Below are 24341 nucleotides of genomic sequence, written 5' to 3' on the forward strand. Positions count from 1 at the left end.
GACTGGGATGTGACAACCAGGGGTTAAGAGAGAGAGAGAGAGAGAGAGAGAGAGAGAGAGATGCCTCTGGACGCAGCTGCATCTTCAGGTTACACAATCCAGCGGCGGCCCGCTCTCCGTCCTTTGGCCACCGGGACTGTTACAATGCATGTGAAATGAGCTGTTTTGCACATGTAATGTTGCACACAAGAATCCTATGAGCACGGTATTTCAGTGTTATCATCACCGGTCCATGCCGGCACTCTGATGCTGTGCATGGTAATCTCTGAATGCTTTCTGGGTTGCTATGAGAAGAGGCTGTGGACCGACCCCTCTCCTGTCATTGGGCCACCACAACTTCTCGCAGCCAATAACACACCACCAGAGGCTGTGAGCATCTCTCTCTCTCTCTCTCTCTCTCTCTCTCGCTCTCTCTCTCTCTCTCTCTCTCTAAAGACATATCCAGACCATTTATGCCATCTACATCAACAAATGCAACACATTTCACCATAGAAGCAGAAAAATCTTGCTAAATAAAGCATTTTGAATACATTATGTTGATCATAACAATGTAAAATAACATTTTAATAACTGACTGACGATACTGACAAAACAATGCAGTTTTCACTGTGAAGTAAAGCCTCGTTTCCTTGTTTCGCTTGAAAAATACAGAGACACATTTCAGAAGGGAATCATTATTTTGTTTGATACTTGTGAGTCACTTAAAAAAGCCAAAATACAGACAGGAAACGTGTGATTTAGTACTTCATAACAACAACATACAGTATGCTATATATCATATATTTAAAAAAGGATGTCAATGTTATTTTCACAAGTTATTCGTAGTGTATCCCATATTCTGCTTATTTTTAAATCTAAGATTTAAAAGAGTGGTGAATTTATATGAAGACCTATCAGAAATGAAGAATTGAAAAAGCATCTAACTCACAAAGGGAAGAATAAGGTTTTCTATTCCTATGAATCGGAAGAGACAATAAAGATATCGCATAACGCAAACCAATCACATCTACAATCTGATTGGCCAGCCTGTGTTTGTCCAAACTGTCAGTGGTTCTAAAGGACGTGAATCATTAAGTGAAGTTACTTATTACGAGAAACAAAACTAAAACTAAAAGTGATCTGCACAGGATGTGTGAGGCTTGACTAATTATGTTCACTTTGAGGATTATCCTTTCAAAGTAAAACAACGTAACATTATATATCAGCTGACACTGATGAAACAATGTTCTTGTTTCATATTTCTAAAACTGTTAAGGATTCTTTTGAATAATTTACAAATTGCGCTTAACAATCAAAGAGAACGACGTAACCAAAGGGACATTCCCGACCTGAAACAATTAACTAAACCAACGAAAGTAAGAGAAAGTAAGAGGAAGGAAAATTAATGCACTCAATGAACACCTTAAGGGTTTACATGCAGTGGTTAGCACTCACAGTGAGAAGGTCCCCAGTTTGAATCTGCATTGAGGTTCAGGGTCTTCCTGTGCATGTGTGTATTTCCTCCCACGACCGAAGGAATAAAAATCAAGGAAGCGTGCGTTCAAAGCTCAGATTCTAAAATGTCTCCAGGTGTGAATGTGATGGCCCATACAGGGTTTCCACAACCTTCACCAATAAGCTGGCATTGCTCCGGCACCCCACCCTGAACAGGATAAAGTCAAGTCGGATGGAAAACAAAAAGATGTTGGATGATTTTCTGGTTTGAGGCTAATCTGTGACTGTAAAGTAGGTAGGAATGTGATTTTCATTCTGCGATTGCCTTACGATGGCAGATAGGACACAGTCCATCTAAGGGAGACAAACAACAACACACACTCACATTTACCCCTAGAGAACATTTAGCGTCAGAAATTAATCTTACATGCATGTTTTTGGACTGTGGGAGGAAACCGGGGTACCCAGAGTAAACCCACATATGGGGAGAACATGCAATCTCAACAGAGAAAGACCCGGTTGATATTTGAACTTATGGCATCCTCGCTGGGAGGCAAGAGAGCCACCATGCAGCCAGATTTGCTGATGAAAGAATGTTTTTTTTTTTTTTTTTTTTTCATGTTTACATTACTGTATGCCTGCAACAAAGCCTTTAATCACTCTGAGGTATCTGTGTGTGCCAGTTTTAGATCCAGCTGGGAGGGGTCCTTTGCTGGATGGACTGGTGCAAATTAAACTGTGCACAGTGTGTATGTGTGTGTGGGGAAAAAACAACAAAAATGTATCCTGCTTGTGTGTGTCAGGATGTCCTTCACCTACACACACACACACACACACACGATGCGAGGTTCGAAACGGTGGCCTGCACAGTCTGCATGCATAGATGAAGTGGATCAATGATAATGGTATGAAAATATCCCGGCATGCCAGCGACGCAAGACTCGTCCAGGGAGGGGAGGGAGAGGAGGGATGATGGAGTTAAGATGGCAGCCCTGCTGAGGGTGCTGCCTCTCCGGGGTCAAGACATTATCCAGGAACGAATGGGGCACGACGCGGAGAATTTGGGGGAATTGCCGATCGTCTGCAGGACATTTTCTTCTATGGCTTGAGTCGAGTCGTGTTTTTGTTGGGTTTTTTTGTTTTCCTTCTCCCGGAGACGCGCACCGTGTTGACGCCGTGGCCGCCGGATGTGAAGACCGATAGGTTGTAGTTGCACCATCAAGACAGGCTACAATTGAGCGCTGATATATTCCCCGGCCCCTCGGATGGTTTGATTGTGGTATTTGTGCTGCTCGGAGCGGACAGACGATGTGACCCGCGGCGGATTTAATGACGAGTGGATTGCGTCCGATGGCCAGATATCATCTGGCTGTGTTATCTTTTGTGTGATATATGCATTGTTCTGCAAAACGATGATGTGTGCTGCTGCTGCTGCGGCAGCAGCGGCGGCCGCCGGTGGAGGGATCCTGCCCTCCCTGTCGCCGTCGATGGGGCTGGGTGTCAGGGTCGTGTCTGGAGCCGGGACCGACCTGTCCAGCCTCGGTTCGGGGATGGGTTCCTGCCCGACACCCGGAGCCCAGTCGGATTGTCGGACTCGGTACCAGCTTTTACTCTCAGGACGAGCTCTGGCGGAGAGATACCGGCGGATTTACACCACCGCCATCAGCGATAAAGAGCAAGGGATAAATCAAGGAAGGTGAGTGGCTTATGGGGAAAAGAGCGATAAACCGGAGGCTCGTCTGTCATTCGCAGGGCTAACCGGGCTAGCGACCGTCAGCTAGCATTAACCCCTTCGCCGCGGTGCGTCAGTCCACACCAGCCGGCTAACTTACACGTAAAAACTGGACTGGCCTGACATTTACCTTGTAAAATCAGTGTTTTAACCACCAACCAACACCCCCGCAGCCCCACAGCCCCCCCACCCGGAGTCTAAACTCCCGGGCGGCCGTATTGCCTCTTGACTTCCTTAGCTTTCGGGAGCCACCGAAGCTAACGTTACGGTGGTTCATCCCCTCAGTGCAGAAGATTTGCGCCCCGCGGTGCTTCTTGGACATTGTGTTTTTCCGCTTATCGGACACGCAGAGTTGCTAAAGTAAAGATTTAATTGGAACCCAGACGTCAGTTAGGGGCAAACCTGCGTGTGGTTTCGGTTCAAAACAAGCTAGCAGGCTAGCTGTCATGACAGGAGCAATATAGCTGCTGTCCAGCCCTCCGTCAACACACACACACACACACACACACACCGCTTCCTTTCCGCCCCACTTCTTTAAACCTTTAGTTGTCACCGCTTTTTTTTTTTTTTTAACTTTCAAATAATCTTTTATAATTGCGTGTGTTTTTAGGCCCCGGCGGCGTCACTGTGAGCTGGCTCGCGTTGTAACTAACGCCGTGGAGCGTCGTCAAGCCTTTCACCCCCCCTCGCGTTTTACCTTTAACGTAAACCAGATTACAAATACACGCAAAGCTGGCAATGACTAGGTGTGCCACATAACACGTATCGCGCGCACACACACGCGGGTCTGCCGAGGCGAGGTTTGTGTTTGGGTGAGGATGTGTTGGGGGACGTGGGTGAACTCATTTGCTTTTCTGGCATTAGCGGGGAATACAGTTACGTCATTGTGGGCAGCCAGTCCGTCAGGTTGTAGGCTGAGTAGCTGGATCAGTGCTGCATCCTCCCTCACAAACTCTGTTGTTATCCTTCACCTCCCATGCACAGGGCACACACTCCCAAATCCCACCCCACCACACACACACACACACACACACACACTGCTGAAGTCTGCTCCCATGACCAGGTCTTACATCACCAGGTTGTTATGAGTAGTGGAGTGTCACAATAGTTAAATGCTACTAACCTATGACTAACCAGTGACGTTAAAATAGTCCCTTCTTCCTTTGTTTGTCTGCAGTCACACCATGTGTACCAATGGGCATACAAGGCCCGACCGGTCCGGAGAGTCCTGTTGTTACTTTAAAAAAAATATAGGGCAGTATACCAGAAAGAGGCGGTGAAATCATCCATATGAGAAACAGATCTCCCAAAACATGACAAAACTAAAGATCTAAAACATACACATCCTTATTCTGTACTACTACGTGGAGTGGAGCTGATATGTGAGTGAAGACATGTTGCTAGTTCATCACTGGGCAAACACAGAGAAAGAGTCACTCACATTTAGACCTGCAAGTGATTTTGAGTCTCCGGTTCCCCTCCAATGTGTGGAAAAGTAGAATGAAACTCAGACTCAAAACAAATACAAAGAGATGTTTTGTGATTGTTTGGCGTCAAGGTGACTTGATCTTTGATAGAAAAATATTGTATGAATAAATTCATACAGCTGCACCGTATTAGATGAATGTGCAATATATGTTAATGTTCAGTATCACGATAACAATATGGTTTACAATAAATCAAAGTACTTAAGTCCAAAAGGTTGTCTTTGCACTTTGAGATTAGTTCCACCATGTAACACCGCTCTTTCTCTTGGAACTAATTTATACCACCAATACTTATTTACACTATTGTGAGTTAATTACAATGAACCAAATTCTGTCATTTTGAATTTACAGCTCCTGGAAACACAATTTATTACAGTTCAGTCAATCTTTGTATTTTGTACATGTTGATGTCGCAATATAATGATAATTTTGCCTCATCCCCACTGTCACTGGCAGTGTAATAAAACAACACATAACTCTCCTGTGCAAGAATGTGTTGAAATACATTAAATTACCACCGGTATAATAATAATGATAATAGTTTTACCAGAATAAAATTTACAGCAATGAAATACAGAGCATGCCATAAATAGAGATAACCGGTTTGTAACTATTTCAGACCATACTCATTGACTTCTGATTTCGAACACACAAAAAACCTAAAAGAAAATATTCAGATAGATTGAAAGTATGAACTTTTTCTTGTGTTGTGGTTTAACATGCTCTCACTGAATATGAAATCTGATGCATCTCTAAAAGTCCTTCACAATGTACTTATAATAACGTGTATTTTGCTTGTTGACAGCATGTTTTTCAGGAATGTTGCGCACATTGATTGATGAATTGTCAAACGAGTTAATAAGAAAATTGATTATGAAAATATGCTTTACCTCCTCAGCTTTACCATCCCATCCGTCTTACTTCTTTGTGTATATTGGTAAATCTTCTCAGAAGTGTTCTGGTCAAACGTTGTGGTGTGAATGATCTGCTTGAACGTCAGTTTGAAGTAACTACATGTATGTTTTTGAACGCTCACTGACCACCGTTTGCTTCCAGGGGGAAGAAGGCTTTGAGCAAGAAGAAACTGAGGCGGCGACAGAAGGTTAAATCAAAAGTCAAATCAAGAACAAAGGTAGGAGTTGTTTTCTTTTCACAACCAGCTGCTGATAATGTTCCACTTGCATTTAATGGGGTATTGACGTGTTTAAGAAAACTATTAGACCTTGGAGTCATTTATCGGGCTAGTTTTATTTATACATCATGCTGACTATAACACAACAGATAACACCATGGTCATTGTTGTAGTGGTACGTCACAAGAATTTATTCCCGATTAGCTTTCTAATTTAAAGTATTTCATCTGTTCATTTTAATATATAAGATATTATATATATGACTTCTATTTTTTTTTTAGCAACTATTACAGCATTACAGACTTTAAGTAAATTACAGCTGTATTGGCTACAGATATGTGGACAACTGTACATGTCCATCATATTGTATGTACACCAATCCAAAGTTTGTACTTATGTTTTTGCGTACATACACATATCCACTGTCTTGCAATGTCATGCTTGGAGTAGCTGAGAACTACTCCAGTGTTACTCGGAGGTATGAAGGCCAGGGCGCTAACAAGACACAGCACAACTAGATGGCTGTAGAAAGGCAGCCCACTTAGAGGCACACCTGAGATAGAGGTGCTTGACAACGACTGTCACGGGTCCTCAAACCTCAGTGTGAGCATACAATCCACGTCAGACACATACAAACTGGATTACACTTGAGCAAATCTCGTAACGGGCCCAGAAATTTCGTTACGCACGCACAACTCTGTGTATGCTAAAATCTCACCACAGACACACGAGTGTCATTACTCCCGTCCAGATCGGTTTACAGATGCACAAATATCATTACACATGCATGTGGAAATCATGATGCGCACATACGCCTCTCCACGCTCAAATCATTCTTTACAGGATGAGATTAAAGCCGAGGTCTCATTCTCCGCAGTCTTGACGGTGTTTGGCAGAAAGATTGTGGTTACCAGTGTGCTTGGTCCGGTGCCAGTCAGGCCTTCCACACATGATGCTGGAGAGGTGGATACACACAATGCGAGACTCATGGGAGTGGCCCTGACTTGTGCATGATGGCCTGTTGCCGAGCGACCTAACGTGTTCCACATCTCCACGGCAACAGTTGCCCCAGCCTCCATCCAAAGAGAGAATCCATCCTTAATCAGAGGATGTGGCTGTGTTTTTGCCGTCATGGTTGACATTTATTTATATATTTATTTATTTTTGAGGGGAGAGTGGGGGCATTTTAAGTTAACTAGATGATTTCTAACTTATGACAAACAAGCACGATTCCCTGGGATTAGAATGACTTATTTCCTTTCTGTTTTTCTCTGGAGTATAGTCTCTTCTCCTGATGATCTCGATATGAATTTAACTTCGTTACAGAATTTAAATTTTTATTTTTTTCAGCTGCTTGCATGAGTGGGTGAGAATAATCACCATGATACCACTACAGGAGGTGGTTACCCTACTCTACCTGTAAATGGTTTTTGACGTGCACCTAAATGTAGAATGGACTAGTCCAGTCAGGTTCTCTCAGAGTTGACTGACTCAGTGAGGGGACGTCCAGCAACATTAGAAGATATTCTTTTTAGTGAAAGAGGACTGAGTGGCAGGCCGGCATCAAAACGTGGGTTGTTGCACTGGCAGTCATGCTGTATTTGTATGTGTCATGCTCACTCTTGCTCTGCTCACGCCGCGGACACTGGTAGTCAGACAAGAGTGTTATTCGAACGCTTTTTTTTTTTCTTTTTTTTTTCCTTTACACAATTGTCTGGTTCTGTACTCGTGAATATGAAAGCACAGTGAGAACAACAGACAGAGCATAAACACTTATCATCCTAATGGAGGGGTGATGTCATTTTTTTGTGTACTCCCAGATGTGGGATCTGTCTTCTTTAAAAAGCTGTAATTATAACAAGAACCTGATGGCACAGAATGATTAATCGAAAAGAGAATGGTCAAGCATCTTCTCAGTTTCTGTATAGTCTATGTAAGAGCAGTCGGGAGCATGTGACGGTTCATCAAGTGGATTGACAGATACCAAGCATCTGTTAGAACTGGACTAAATAAAATATTCATATGGTCGCCAGTGTACCATGAAACCATGTTTCTGGGCCTCATGTCTTTTCTGTTTCATTTGTTTGTTCAAAAAAGAGGTTCGCAAACTCTTTTTGATGTTTACCTTGTAAATAGGGCACAATTATACATATATAAAAAAAAAATAAAGCTCCATGTGTCTTCAATGTCTAAAGATTTGCTATTAATGATTCGTATCTCAGCAAAAATACACTAAACCGAAGTTAGTCTACATTAGTGACGCACACCTTAGGTGGAATTATGCCTGTTTGGGGTCATCTTTCTACACCTTAGTGTTTTTAGATATTTTTCAAGGTTGCTTTTCAGTATACAGTGTCTGTTGTGGTTGGGAGAGTGAGGCAAATAAAGCCTAGTGGAAAGACGTTGTACCGTAGATGTAATACGTTTAAGAAAACAAATTTGAGGCCTTGAAGGCTACATGGAAAAATTACTTGACTCGTTTTCCAAGCGTTTTTTTGTGAGGTGAAATTGAGACCATTACCTGTGGCTGCCCGGAAAAGAACACCGTTTTAAAAACCAAGGTTTCAGTGTATTTGGACACGCCCTCAAACCAACTTTTGCTCTTCTAATGGTGGATCGTTTACACGCGAGTCCAGCTTAAGATTCAGAGTGGTCATACTTATCTCAGATAAGATAAGATCAGACTTCATTAATAATAATAATATTTAGTCATCACAGCAGCTCCACATTGCACAAATATTTAATGACTTACAGGATAGTTGCACACAATAGAATAGACTATGTGTTTAAAGATAAATGGATAATTTGATAAATATATATATGCATATATACACATGGAAATACAGGGGGGGAAACTATTGGGGAAAAGTATTAATATTTACAATATCCCCTTGATTATTCAATGTTTGCTTCAACATCAAGTGATCAGATTGCCACAATTTCTATTCTTTAATTTGACAACTGTGGCACCGTTGGTAGAGTGGGATATCTGCCAATTCTAAGGGTAGTAATTCAACGTCCCATCTCGTTCTGTTTATGTGCTGAAATGTCCTTGGGCAAAACCATGAAAACCCATTGGTTTACTAGCACCTTGCCTGACGTGTGAATGCTTGTGTGAACTAAAGGGTGAATGTGACTGCTGAAGCAGAGGATTCTGCTATATAAGTAAGCCATTCCATTCCATTTACCATTTACAACGTATTAGGTTGGCAGATTTGTCAAACGGTTGTGAAAGTTACTGGGAGCACCAAAGGAAATCTTCCTGTGTGTCTTTAAGTGTGCATTACGTTGTTGCCTGTGTTTTACTTACTTGGCGATGGAGCTGCTCAGGAATTTGTTTCTGTAAGGGCCTTAAGTCACAACGTCTGAGACATGTTAAAAATGTTTTGGCCTCTTCAATCACAGTTGTTTGTCAGAACTGTTGAGGGTTCTCGAAAACAACCCTCCCTGGTTTTTGCCACTATACATCACAGTTATCCTACAGAGGAACAAATACCTTCAAGTCAGGGAGCCAAGTAACTGTAATACTTTTGAAGTGTGAGCTCGGGGTGTAGGGCTTGGTGGATAGGGGCGTCTGGGTAGAGGATAAATACTGGCAGATCTCTTTTTTAGTCTATCTTGCCTATCTTAGTATCATGAGTGATATTATGTGGGGAGGTTGGAAAGTAGTTTTTAATATTTACTATATTATTATTTTTAATGCGGTTTTTCCAGTTCAGCACACAGACTCTTCTACTGTTGAGCCATGCTGTTGTTCCAGATTCAGTTCACAGTTTAAAAGTGTCTCATTGTAAAATGCAAGGTTTTCTCTGAAAGTGACGTCGCTTGCATGGGAGCAGGATGTTGTTGGAAAACCTCAAGGTACTTTTCAGACTTGAATGTGGCTTTCTTGATGTGGAAGCTGCCCACACCATACACACTAATGCAACCCTGCTCCCTCAGAAATATAGTGGGCTTGTAACAAGCCAGACGCTCCCTCTCTTTAGTCTGCAGGACATATTGGCTGCAGTCTTCAAAAAGAATTTCAAATTTTGATTAATTTGACCACAGAACAGTGTTTTTTTTTTTTTTTCTTCTTTATTTTGCCTCAGTCCATTTAAAACAAGGTTTGGCTCGGTGGACAACCGCAGCGTTTTAAAATTGTGTTCACATCTTCTCTGTGTTCATCTCCTTTGCTTGATAGAGTTTTGACTCCTATTTAACCGTGAGGATCACACGTATCCAATATCAGGTCTTCTTGTCGTGGGCGACGGTGGCTCGGCTTTGTAGAGGAGGCTCTTTTGTAATTGTGGGTTCAATCCACAACCTTTGATCCCCATCTTCCCATGTCCATTTATCAAAATTGAGCAAGACACTGAACCCCAAATTGCTGGAGGTTGAGCTTGAGGTTGCAGCTGTTCCCATTGGTGGGATTGTATGAATGGGTGAACGTGCCTGACAATGTAAAGCGCTTTGTTGCTACTGAATCAATGGAAAAAAGCTCTATATACTGTAGGTGAAATCATTCACAAATTTCACTATATTCTGTGGATTATTCATCGATTTATACTGTAGATGGTGAAACCATCAAGGGCTTCTTAATTCTATATAGATGAACATTTTTATGATACATCCCACAGTTTTTTTTATATGTTGTTGACTGTATATTGCAAACAGTTTCACAGTCTTTACTTCTGAAGTATGTCAAGAAATAATAACCATTAGTGCTACTTAATTGCTGGTAATAACCTTTGCACCTGATACTATGGTTAGATACAATAGAATCATACATTTGTTAATCGTTTTATTTTGGACATCTGGAATATTTGTATTATTGTGAATAAAGTGTGGGTCGATGGGAATTGCCATCCTTTGCATCTTGTTTTTGACATCATGTTACCATTTTTGGAATTTGGGTAGTAAAATTCTCTCTTATATAACCGTGCCTTTTCTTTTTTTTAATTGTTTTTCCACCAAAGCAGCAAAAGAAAATGTGTGTGTGTGTCTTAAGTGTGGTCAGGCGCTCAGTACCAGGCATTTCTGAAGCTTTTAGATGGCCATTAAATTGTCATTTAAAAAGCAGCCAGAAACACAAAAAGAAGCCACCGCTGGGGCTCCATGTTTCGGTCATTGGTTGGTGTGTTTACAGAGTGAGAAGAAACCCACAAAACATTAGTGACTCAGGGGACAGACACTTTGATCTGCCTTCGCTTGCGTGCAGCAACTTAAGCCTTGATAGTGTCACTTCAGGACATTTCTGAACAGACGTAACATTACTGAAAATGTTAATTGTCTCCCAACAAGCCAAACTATGGTTTGCAGATTCTTGTGGAAGTAAAATGCAGGGTTGTGCCACATTTTCAATGTCCTTCTCTTTTTAGCTTCCCCCATGCAAATATATGCTACACCTAGATTGGATTCATCCTTGGTTAGCGCCATTTATCATATCTTTGTGTTATCGTAGGCATACACGGATGATGTTTTTATTCTTGAGTATTGACGAACGTTGTACAGGTCATCACCTTTTGATTGATTGAGGATGTCATGAAGTCAAACTTGATGTCGTGCTCAAGTTTATGAGATCTTGTACAGTGTAGCATGTCATAAACTAAGAAAATTGCAGTGGTCTGAGGGTTTAAACTGCAGCCTGTACACGGTTGATGAAGTATCTTCACTTTCTCCATCTGAATTTAAAATTTATAGAATTCCATACTATTTGTCTGATATTATTTGAAGCAAGTTTTATTTTGTAATGGTGACAAATTGATTGTGTCAAGATCAAACTTAAACATCAATAAGCACAATATGTTCTACCTCAATTTGAAGAAACTGTCCTTAGGAAGAATGAATTTTGAACGTGTTCAAGTCTCATCTGTAAACTCAGTGGGGGGCGTTTTTTTTGTAAGTTGGTAATTAAGGTTTTGGGGGACCGGTCATGTTGTACAATTTCTGTCTCACCAGTTGTTGCTGAAAGATCAAAAAAGTAATTCTGATTCCCGCTCACCACTCCTTCCTCAGAACGAGCAAACATAACGAGTCATGAGAGCTCCCACTCAGCTTGAATCTTGATGAGGATATCAGCATTTTTATATCTGCAAATCTGAACCATAGAGCTTTATTTTTGGTCGTAAAATGTCCTCATAATACACAACGGCTCGTTTGATTCCTGTTTGTTCAAGCATTTCTCATTCTGAATGAGAAATTCTAAACACTTTAAAATGTTTCAGTGATTTCTGATTTAGTTCATGGCAGGATCACAGTTTTTCCTCTATTCACTATTTTTTTTAATTTTGACTGATGTTTACTCACATCACATTATCTCTTGTTACATCAAAAATACATCATCTTTTGATGTATTTTTCATTTTGTCATCTTAGGATTTTTGAAGTGTTTTTAAACAATGCGGACAAACAGAATAATGCATGCATAAAATATTAGAAAAACATGAAGTATTAATGGCACAGTATTCTAATGGTGAGGGTCCTCGTGAATATGGGGTAGACGCACTCTTTGTCAAGTGCTCATCTTCAACATCCAGTATTTCAATCTTCATCACCTTTTTAGTTTTGCTGTCATCTCTCAAGAAATCCATTTCCTCCCTCCTTGCTGAATGGGTTTAGTTCATTACACCATCTCTACATTGTAATGGTTTTAAGTGCTCTTCCCAGTCTGCGTGCTCCTTTGTGGAGGCTGCGCAGCCGTTCACTCACAAACACAACTCTCATGGCTCAGCAGAAGAGCAGCAGACAGCACTGTCAGAGGGGTGGGGGAGCTTATATTCTCCCCGGTGGTTCGAGCTGAGAATGAACGACCTCTCTCCCCAACTAGATGACATCACCCTGTGTGATTGGGATGCCAAAAGCGCAACACAGCAGGAGAGGCTCAATCGATCAATGCGATTCTCCAGAGCTCGCCTCAGGACTGTAGTTAACAATGCTGTGCTTGCCGGGATGAGGGAAAGCTTATCAATTGGTTAGTTTATCAGGTTTCTCCGTGGGCTGTAGTTTCTCTAACCTAACGATTATTTGAACTTAAACACTCAAGCTTAGCTGTAATGATTATATTGTAAATTCCCCGTGGTGGAGTGTTCACCTCATTTATGCCAATGTGATTAGACTCAATATTACAAATGGCTTTATGTGTAACACAATTGAATGACACCATCAGCCACATCAAGTTGATTCAGGTCCTCTTTCATATAGTTTCAACAGTGCTTAGTGGAAAGAAAACAACTTTTATGAGTTTGTTCGCGTTTGCCTAGTATTCTTAGCTCATAAACGTATTTTGAAATGGGAAAGGTATTTATTATCATTGTTTGAACAATGAAAAGCTTGGCAGCCTGCAGGTGGCAGTGGGAAAAAGAAGAGATAAAAAACAGTGAATATTATATATACTAACTAGGGCTGAACGATTTGGGAAAATAATGTAATTGCGATTTTTTTTTCCCCTCAATATTGCGATTTAATATGCGATTCTTTTTTCAATGTATTAATATGAAAAGACAGTTTTTTTATCTTTTACTTCAATTGCAGTTGTAAACTTACTAAATACTGTGACTTGCAGTTTTGTAAGCGTTCACCACAACAAGCCAACCGCTTGTCCATTGTGTTATCAAAGCCGTAAACCCAGGCTTGGTCACTATACTAATGCAGGGCTTGACATTAAGGATTTTGAGCGGTTTGCTCATCTACATTGCAGAAGGGAAGCACCGATCTACGTTTTTTCACTTCCGATCCGGATACTTAAATTTGTATATCTGCCGATACGATTCTGATTCCAGAGCTCTGTTTGCTTCAATATTATTATTATCATTATTGTTGACTTTAAATGAGACTGTAATAAACTCCTCTGTACAGTAAAGTATGAATTGTACAAATGTTTACATGTATTCTCTCAAAAGACAACTTGAGGTTAGTATAAGGACAGAAAAGGAAGCAGTACAAACTGTTTTTGTTCCATTTGGACAATGTGGGGGTCTGTGTGACGTCACCGTCTCATAATAAACTACTTCTATCTTTCAAACCTCAGAATCACTTTATTAATTCCTGGGGAAATTATTTAGCAACGCAGCACAAACAGCAGTGTTTCCAGCTCGAACACAACACAAATGATTGGGACTATTTTCAGGGAGTTTAGCGCGGAGTAGGACGCAGCTTCACGGAGGTGTGAATCGACTGCTACAGCGGAGGAGCGAGCTGTTCATTGTTCTAATTCTGCGGTCAGCGCCGTTCTCCTCGGCGAGCTGGAGTCTTAAAACAGTGACGTCTGTTTGCGGTGTTTTGAGTGTAAAATAGGTCCAAACAGCAACATGTTGTCATGAAAAGTTGGATAGCACAGTGCTACTTCCCAAGCCTGCTCATTACTCCTCGTCTCATTGAGACCCGCCTCCCTTCAGGAAATCCAGTCCACAGTTTGCAGCCAGCGAGCAGAGCAGCAGCAGGGAAACACTGAGGAGTCATTTCAGTAACGGTGAAGCACAGATGAGGCTACATGGATCAGAAATCTCCGCAGGTTGGATCTGAAATTTCCGATCCGTGAATTACGTTGATATCGGAACCAAATCCCGGATCGAATCGGCTCCATCCCTAAAAACCACGAGCCCGTTCGGGCAAGCTGGGCACATGACACGCGCAGGACGCGCAAGTCGTCACGTGAGCAGAAAATCCCGTTTTATCATATCGCGATATACACAATTAATCGTTCAGCCCTAATACAAACATAAGTAAGAGTTGCAAACCAGGATTCAGATATGGATATTAGTTATTTTCAACAAGTCAAATTGAAGTAATTGAAAAAGCTTTTTTAGATTTGTTTCTTTAAAAAAATGTTTAGGAGAACTGTTTATATTAGTCACACAGAATGACAGTCTGACTCTTGAACCAATGATTTTAAGATTTATTCAAAATCCCTAAAATAACGTAAGAGCTGGTGACAAAACACAAAAACATGGAATTAGTTGAAGACTTTTTCAGGAGCTCACATTGACATAGGGCAAAAGTGATTTGGTAACGCTGTGTGGAACTAAACCACACAACTGCACCATAGATTAGCAAATAAAGGTAAAATGGAACAAAGATACAACCTTGAAATTCTAACTTGAAGTGTGAGATAAATTGACCTTGTGCCTCTTTGCTGATACGCTAAATATTTTAGTGTTTTCATTTCACCGATTTTCTTATTTATTTATGTTGTTTTCCCTTTCCTTGTACTGTATTCGCGAAGAGCTGCGTTAACGTTCTGCTCTTTCACATAAACCAGGAACATAAAACTGGGAAAACAAAAAAAAATACAGAAACAATTACTTAACAGAATTATCTGTTTTTCAGAGCTTGAACATTCCCTGGGTTGGTTACGCCCCTCATAAATCTTTTATATCGCTTAATCCAGTTGAAGGTGCTCGGGGGCAGAAGCTGATCCCAGCTGACACCCTGAACAGATCACCAGTCCATCACTGAACGACAACCACAGACTGTCACATTCACACAAAAACATGCTGTGGGACTCCGGGAAGAGACGGGACTCTCCGGAGTAAACCCAAACAATTCCACATGGAAAACAGACCTGAACTGGAGAGATTGTCATTATGAAACTAGGCTGCTTACCACCAGATCATCGTTCTTTGACGTTTTTATAACAGTTCCCTCATTATTTGCTGGCAGACGTTCGCATCAGTGAACTGCATTTTATTAAGGTTTCTAAATTGTCTGTTTCAATAATCTTGCATACAGCCCCTCTGTAGCTCCACACGGAAATTAAAAGAACGGCAAAACAATTGGTTTTAGGTAAAATTGTTCAAGCTGATATAATGCATGCGTTATAGATTTAGTTTTTGTATTGTGAATATGCTTTCAAACGTCGGCACAATTTTATTTCAGTCGCAATGTAGACTTGAACAGTTTCTGAAGCAGGATTTTGTGCTCATTATTTGGTGATCTATTATGTATCAAGGTAAATTGTGTTAAACTGACAGTGATCAAGACCAAAGCAAAATAGGTGTGACTTTTTTTTTTTTTAATTGTTGAGTCTCTGCCTAAGCATGAGAAATACATATATATGTATTAGATTAGATGTAAAAATAAATATCTCCCTGTATTGTCTTGATTTATTGTTGTCAGTATTCTTGTGCTGTGGTAAATATCACAGTGACTGTCCACAAAACTGCTTTGAAATTATCTCACCGAGTGTTTGGAGTGCCACCGTCTTAAGTCGCTCCAACAATTGACGACATAATAAGTGTCAAATGTTAATTGAAGAGTTTTGATCAAGCACTATAAGTCAACATGTCGCCACAACAACAGCGGTCAGATTCAGTGACACTGTGTTTTCTCAGCTGGAAAAGTGCAGGAAAGTGGCAGAAGAGCTCTCCCAGAACATATCCAGAAAAGGCTCAAACACCTATTCATACTTAACAAACAACACTGGTTCAAGAAAAGATTCTTTGCGGTTCCTGGAGGTACTGATTAGTTATCCTACTCCTCCGCTAATAGTTTTTACCCACAAAAATTCCCACCTTAATGAACAGCAGTCAGTGAGATGAGAAGTGGACGCGTTTGTCTTCCAGATTTTAGGAAAAAAATAAAACAGACAAAAACCCTTACGATTTTATATAGAATTTGTGTGCATATTTTATAAACCGTGGTCATGAAATGAGCTTTCCCATTTGTTTCGGAATCATTTTAGGCAAAGGAAAAAAGGGATGTGGTGGGGCCGAGAAATTGAATTTCATTGTATTGGATTACCTATTTAAGAAGGACCGTTTGTTATATGACAAAATAGAATCTTGAGCAACTGATATCATGCTTGTGGTGAACAGGAGAAGGAATAGATGAAAACCTCCAATGTTTTTTATTTATTTTTTCCTCTGCAGGCCGAGAGTCTAGATGGAGCCCTCTGCGTGCCGGACATCAAGCTGCACAGCAACCCTTCGGCGTTCAACGTCTACTGCAACGTGCGGCACTGTGTGCTGGACTGGCAGCAGAGGGAGGCCTCCCTTGCACTGGCCTCCAGGAGCTCGGTGCAGAGCGGTGACTCAGACAGCGAGGAGGAGGAAGAGTACCGTGAGCCAGCCGTGAAGCTGCCAAAGGTACGAGCAGCGAGCATCACCGGCCCCCTATGTGGAAGCAGCAGTGCTTGGTACCGAAGCGTCAGATTGTGCTCTGGGGGGGAATCGGAGAGACGCCCTGAGACTTCAAGGCTCATTGTCATCAATCGTTTTAATTTAAATTTCTTCGCAAGAAGTGGAAAACGACGCTTCCCATGAGGATTAGGTTAGACTTTTTTGTTTTAGATTCGGTATTCAAAATCTAAATAAAACAAAGGCTCACTTGTTATGAGTGTCTTTCATTTCATTTTAAACAATTTATAATTATCGATTTGTTCTCATTTGCGTTAGAAAATACAAAAAGGGAGCTAACCATGCTGAATTCCAGTCAAAACCATTAAAAATGATTCTGGACTCCCACAGCCTTTTGCTGTCATTATTCTGATTTAAACAATCTTTAGCTTTATTGACAGTTTTCTCAAAAATGCTGTTTTTTATGTGCAGTTTTCATACATTTGTTTTTGTGCAGGGAACTATGACACTGATGGATGGAGCCAGTTGTGATGATTAAACAAAAAAAAAAAACTTGAATATTATAAGTAGTACAGCCAATGTGGCTGTCTTGCATTATGTGATAAGGCTTCAAATAAAGCTGCATACCCATCAACTCGCTCATCAGTTACATAAAATAATGTTTGAAACAACTGGTAAATATTTTAAGCCTCTCAACATGTGTTGTTGAAAGTGCATTAATTATTGCAATTACACAACTGCTATTTTATTGGGTGAAAATAATAGAACATTTAATACCATGAAAAATGTGTAATAAATGGTTTTAGAACACCAACGTGAGAGATTCAATTACTTGTCTCAGTGAGAGTGCAGAGCTCCTGTTAAAGAGTTGATTATCTACTGTACTGTGCCGTTTGAAATGGGACTAAAGTTATACCTTCAAATAATGGAAAAATCCGGCCTGTGCCTTTGTTTTCTTCACTCTGTTTTTCCTTTTAAGAGGATTACTGCAACAACAAAGAAAGACCAATGTTTGCAGGTGAACCCAGAAATGTTGCAGATGGATGGATTTAATTTGTGCTACGCTTTATCCAAAATTGGGGAGGCTGTGGAGCATTATCCTCTTTAGGATAAATTAAATAAGCTACTGATGATATAATATGAGGAGATTTAGTTATAATTCCAGCTCACCAACGGCTACGAACGAAACATATGTTGAGGATGTCGAGAGCCTGAAAGCATCTACTCAATTTATTGATTGGGTTTTTTTTGCTATTCAAATTAGGTTATTTGTATTTTGGAATATTTGCATTAACTTATTTGTTGTTATGTATATGCTTTGAAGTGTTTCATGAGTAATACATGGAAAATGTTGTTCTTGCAAAACAAGTACAGCTCTAAAATAAGAAAGTACATTGGGACACGATTTGATTCAGTAACAAAACAATGCCAACATTAAAAAGGAATCCTTTCTAGGCCAGACTCCACTGCGTCCCTCATCCACGCAGCCAAGTGGGTCTTTCATCAAACAAAATGTTTAATATGGGATGTTAGAATCAGCGGTGGTGACTGTGCGCAGTGTGGACTGCTGTACTGTTGGTAGACTGCGACGGAGTGATGAGACCATGCTCACAAAAAAACCCCCAAAAAAACCTTCTTCAAACATTTAAACTTCTTTAGTGGTGCTTTACAGTCTGAATTCCTCCCTCCCCAAAAAACCATGTGACAAGAATATTTCCATGACGTGTTTACATTTATATTAGTTACATTAGATGTTCATGAGCTCATATAAATGTGATTCTTCCCTTGTGTCCGCAGATCATCGGCATTGGCCTGTGTGGGGTTTTTGAGCTGATTAAAGAGACGCGGTTCTCCCACCCCTTACTGTGCCTGCGTAGCCTCCAGGCCTTGTTGGACATGCTGCAGGGACAACAGCCGGAGGGTTTCCTGACTGAGCCTCCCGATGTCTTAGGTAAAACCTAAAGATGTCTATATCTGTTAACCGATAACGCAACAAATATTCATATGAATCCTAAAATGTGGTGCTCTCTGTTGAGAGTGCGGTTCTATTGGCTCCGCAGTTGTTTTCAAGTAGATTTAGCAAAAGACAATTTTGATTTACTCTCCTGCCAAGTGTTTCATGTCCTCATGAAATGTTTGCTTTGTCAGAGTCTCTGTTCCAGTTGTTGTTGGAGACCACGGTCCGGAGCACAGGGCCCAATGACCCGACCGGACAGGCCATCACTGCCCTGTCCTGCGCCTGCCTCTTCAGTTTGGTGGTGGCCTGGGGGGACACGGGCAAAATCCTGCAGGCAGTCTCTGCCATCCTCACCAATAATGGTAGCCATGCCTGCCAGACAATACAGGTAATTAACCAGAATGGATGAATTTGGTGAGATTTAAATGTGCTTTCAGCTTTTTATAGTTTGTAAACCAAAGATCCTTTTTTTCTGTCTCTAGCGTTAAATATAATCAAAACAAATTATTATCAGTGTCCTCTGAACTGCTCATGTAGATTTATTGATTTATTTTTTCTTAACACAGATGACTACAGTTGTTAAAACCATGGAATGCGCTGGTCTTCTTTTCGGATCGCTCATAAGAACAAATATATTTTTCTCAGAAAAGGCCTCACATGTGATTCTGAGTCTTTCCTATTTCTGTTTTATGAATCCCAACTTTCAACAACCAAACACTTGAATTTGAATTTTTCTCAGTTCCACACCATTTTAACTGAGAAATGTGTGTTTCTCAGTGATCCATTAAGGATTCCTCTCCTGTCCAGTAAAGATGCTTTTCACCCCAGTGCAATTCAGGGTGTATTGAGTAACCTCCAGCACACACATGCATTTCCTCTCTTCAGAGAGACTGTGTGTAGTCTGTGAACAAGACAAATTGAGTTTTGGAAAATGTCATGCCGTCCTGATTCTCCTGTTTGATTATGTTACCCTGCCTGCATTCTTCCGCCAATTAGCCGTTCGTCTGTGTGCTTCCATCTCTTGCGTGTCCTCTTTCCTTCCTCTCTTCCTTTCTGTTTTCCCTTGTTTATATAAGGAAACTTTAATTGCAAAATCTTTGAGACTGCAAATCTAAGTGCACGGTCTCTGGTGACCAAAAGCACGTTCTTCTCTAACTTGTGAATTTAATAGTATTCTTGCACTTTTCTTGGCCTGCAGATGGATTTAGTACACTCACATGGTATACCCTCAGGTTTCAATTGGACTGAATCATCACAATGGCAGGCAGGCTGCCGAGAAGTGTGGGCTTTCATGTTGTGCATGCCTCTGTGTGTGTGTGTGCGCGTAAGCAGTGAGATCAGCAGTAAGTGTGTGTGTGTGTGTGTGTGTGTGTGTGTGTGTGTGTGTGTGTGTGTGTGTGTGTGTGTGTGTGTGTGTGTGTGTGTGTGTGTGTGTGTGTGTGTGTGTGTGTGTGTGTGTGTGTGTGTGTGTGTGTGTGTGTGTGTGTGTGTGTGTGTGTGTGTGTGTGTGTGTGTGTGTGTGTGTGTGTGTGTGTGTGTGTGTGTGTGTGTGTGTGTGTGTGTGTGTGTGTGTGTGTGTGTGTGTGTGTGTGTGTGTGTGTGTGTGAAATGCATTCAAGCATGATAGGAGAAGGGCAGACAAACTGGCTGCAACTCTCCGCATCTCTAAAAATTTGACTACCGGTACACCAACAATGAATCTCACGGGGAATTTCTAGTTGATGTGCTTCCAGATGCTTTTCACCCCAGTGCAATTCAGGGTGTTTGCCCATACTTTGTTTTGCAAACACACCTCATCATGTCTTATCAAAGGTTTTCCTGCTTATCTTTCTAAATCTCCCCAGGTTCCCACCATACTGAACGCTCTCCAGAGGAGTGTACAAGCTGTACTGGTGGGAAAGATCCAAATCCAGGACTGGTTTGGAAATGGCATCAAACGTGCGGCCCTGATGAACAAGTGGGTCCTGAAAGAAGTGGTCATCGATGACGACGAGCGCTGTCTCCTACAGACTGATGGCTCCTTCCTATATTTGCTTTGCAAAGATGGACTCTACAAAGTGGGATCTGGCTACAGTGGTACAGTCAGGGTATGTATCACCATCCAAGGTGGAGATCATATCGGTCTTTACTTTTCCCAAACAAGCTTTTCCCTGTCGCTTCAGAAATTTCTCTTTTTATTATTATTATTTTAATTTAAACTATAAATGAAGTGATGTAGGTGAATAGTGCTAAGTCATCATTTTTCAGTTGTTTTGGAGAAGTATGCTTTCACGGCAGATGTTGAAATGTGTAGTTTGCGGGAAAGCGGCATTCATGCTATTTTCTAACTGGGACGATGTATTAAAGATTAATTTCTGTCTGCACATTTCATTATGAAATTATATTTAAACCTAAAAAGGGAATTCAGCATCCTGTAACTGTTTGAAAGTCTGAGTTTTATTCTTTATGCTACATGCTCATTTGAAATCAACGATTATCTAGGGCAACAAACAAACCATAAAAATGTCTTTCCAAACTTTGAGATTGTTGTTTAATGTTTTTATCATCTGTTAGATTTAAACAGAGTCTCAGTTTTTTGTTGTTGCCTGATTGCATGCCATCAATGCCCCACAGGGTCACGTGTACAACTCAACGTCTCGAATCAGGAATCGAAAGGAGAAACGGTCATGGCTTGGCTTTGCACAGGTAAGTCCTTATGCTTCCATTAAAATACAGATATTTTCCGTGTTAAAAATCTGTTGACATTTTCAGCATTTTATCTTTAACAGTATTTACTAATTTGTTGGACTCATAAGTCTTAGCAGCTCTGTGTACTCGACTTTTAATTCGGGATCGTTCGTCATGATTGTAGATCATCAGTAGTGTTGGTTTTGTATCTTCAGGGGTACTTGCTGTACCGGGACACAAGTAACCACAGTATGGCGGCCATCAAGATCAGCCCAGAGACTCTTGAGCGTGAGGGGACTGTTACCATGCCAGGTGCCGAGAATACAATTCACGTACTTGCCTTTTAAAGGCCTCATTGTAATTGAAGCATAACATGTCTGACTAACAACAAACTGCCAATGTTACGACAGGTCAACATTCAGATGGACAAAACATCATCTTCACAGATGGAGAGTATATCAACCAGATCGCCGCCTGCAAAGATGTGAGTTTTCCTGCTAATGCTTCTCAATTTATTGATACTGTTTCACTTATTTCAGCCTCCACAAAGAAGAAACTTTCAAATTTAAACCATTTTACTAGGGTGTGGACCTTCCCTTAGATAAAAAACTGAACCTAGGGGGGGGGAAATCCCATGTATTCTTCAACACAATGGAGGGAGCAGGCTTTATTGTGCACTTACATGCATTTATAGCCCAGTGAAACTGTGGCGATGTTGAATTCCCTGCAGGCGATCTTCAGGGTTGGAGTCTTGGCTTACAAAGCCACTTACTCGGTCAATCTGAACTACATAGTGATTTGTTGTCAGCTTTGTGAGGGGTTGTCTGACTTCATGTGCATGGAAAGAGACACAGATGCCGTGCCTATACATGGCTTTCTCCTTCATGTTGAGTCATTTAGACACTGTACAGCTCAGCAGGATTGAATTTATATTTCGAGTTACAACCAAGTCCACTGTCTTCATTTCTATTGTGTTATTTTCTTTTTTTGTTTGTTAAAATGAGGGCAGTTGTTCCGCTGGATGCCCAGTAAAGCATCTGTCACTCCCTCTTTCAAGGCAGGATTCTCAGCTGATCACCAGCTGTGCCACGGAGGGGGGGTGGAGCTGTGTTTTTAGCTTGTAATTGTGTGTGTGTATGTGTGTGTGTGTGCAATGTAGGCGTGGCAGTGAGGGCAGTGGCACCACATGTGGGTATTCTCTGGAGAGCTTAGTCTCCTGAGCATTTATCTGCATAAGTACTTGGTAATGTGAGTGGGGGAGGGGAAGATGCAAAATCCATATATCTGCCGTAGCAGGCTGCCTCTTGACTAATTATGGGGGTGTGCACTGTATGGGGGGTGGTCTTCAGTGAAACTGCATGCATTTTTAGTGAGCAACCACCACACATACTGCTTAAAGCTATAGTTTGAAGACTTGACAGGCACATGTGATCTGCTCCGAAGGAAAGAAAGCACAATATGAGTCTATCATTACCACACATTCAAAGCCACACGGGCTCATTGCAAACTTTTATTCATTTTCCTATAATCTTCTCATTACTCTCTTGATCTTTTTTTTACACTCTTCCTTTCCCATTGTGCCTTTCAGCCATGCAGTGTAACTTATAACTCTGGCAATTGCATAACCCTCTATACACTAGAAGTTATAGGTTCCTATATATCTACATATGGCGTTATGGTGAGATTTAACACTCTACACAGTCTTGTTTCTATGCCATTAACGTGACATGTCAGAAAATTTAGATTACAATTCTCTTTAAAAAATAAAACACACTTATTAAAGGCCGTCAAACACAAGACAATATTAGGAGAACACTACACATCATAGATCAAATACAAAAAATCGGGACAAAAGCCACAATAATAAGTTTAGATGCAGAAAAAGCTTTTGACGGTGTCAGTTGGGAATTTCTATATTTAGTACTAAACAAATTTGGCTTAAATGAAAAATCAATCCAGAATATTAAAACTATCTATCAAGAACCAACAGCAAGGATTAAGGTAAATGGACAATTATCAAAAAGGATAACATTAGAACGAGGCACCAGACAAGGCCGTTGCTTGAGTCCCACACTCTTTGCCCTTTATATTGAACCTTTAGCACAGGCAATTCGTCAAAACACCAACCTGGAAGGACTAGAGATTAAAAACAAAAAACATGTGATTGGCCTCTTCGCGGACGATGTGGTGGTGTTCTTGCAAAACCTAGACAAAGGGTTTCCCCTGCTGATGAAATTTCTCAATACCTGTGGTCACTATTCTGGATATAAAGTTAACATTGCAAAAACTCAGGTTCTCACATTCAACTACTCTCCATCGCAAAACATTCGGGACACATGTAGCCTAAACTGGAACTCTAAAACCATGAAATATCTTGGAGTCACAATAACAAAATCACTAGACAAATTATACGAAGCCAATTACAACATTATTGACCAAAACATTCAAAAAGATCTACAGAGATGGTCGACTTATCTCCTGGATCTTAGCTCCAGGATTAAGGTGGTCAAGATGAATATTTTACCAAGGTTGCGATACTTCTTTCAATCCTTACCAATATCAATACCTCAAAACAAATTTACTTCCTGGGACAAGAGCTTATCATGGTTTATTTGGAATGGCAAAAAACCCAGAACTATATACAAAACTCTTCAACTGGCATACAGTAGGGGTAGAATGTCTTTACCAGTTTTGCAGGAATATTTTTATGCGGCACAGCTGAGGCCTGTGGTATGTTGGTGCATGTCCGAGTATGAAGCAAGGTGGAAAGATATTGAAATTGAAGTCGCAGGCATACAAATACAAAGTTTGTTGGGTATGAAAGAACAAACCGAAATCATAAAGAAGACAATAGATTCAATAACAAAATTTACATTGGA

At 40.9% G+C, this 24341-nt stretch overlaps 1 protein-coding gene across 8 annotated transcripts in view; it reads left to right on the forward strand.

The window, feature by feature from the left end:
• Positions 1-2391: 2391 nt before the first annotated feature.
• mycbp2 (MYC binding protein 2) overlaps positions 2392-24341 on the forward strand; it is a 67896-nt gene continuing 45946 nt past the window's right edge. For all 8 annotated transcript variants that reach the window (XM_080479177.1, XM_080479179.1, XM_080479180.1 and 5 more), the window contains exons 1-9: positions 2392-3130; positions 5710-5785; positions 16632-16847; positions 18636-18789; positions 18987-19183; positions 20640-20882; positions 21409-21480; positions 21678-21774; positions 21873-21946. In XM_080479177.1, coding sequence (XP_080335303.1) covers positions 2847-3130; positions 5710-5785; positions 16632-16847; positions 18636-18789; positions 18987-19183; positions 20640-20882; positions 21409-21480; positions 21678-21774; positions 21873-21946 — 1413 coding nt within the window. In that variant the 5' untranslated portion in view covers positions 2392-2846. The remainder of the gene's footprint in view (positions 3131-5709; positions 5786-16631; positions 16848-18635; positions 18790-18986; positions 19184-20639; positions 20883-21408; positions 21481-21677; positions 21775-21872; positions 21947-24341) is intronic.

This window comes from Lipophrys pholis (genome assembly GCF_963383615.2).
Source record: "Lipophrys pholis genome assembly, chromosome: 13".
NCBI classification, from domain to species: Eukaryota; Metazoa; Chordata; class Actinopteri; order Blenniiformes; family Blenniidae; genus Lipophrys; species Lipophrys pholis.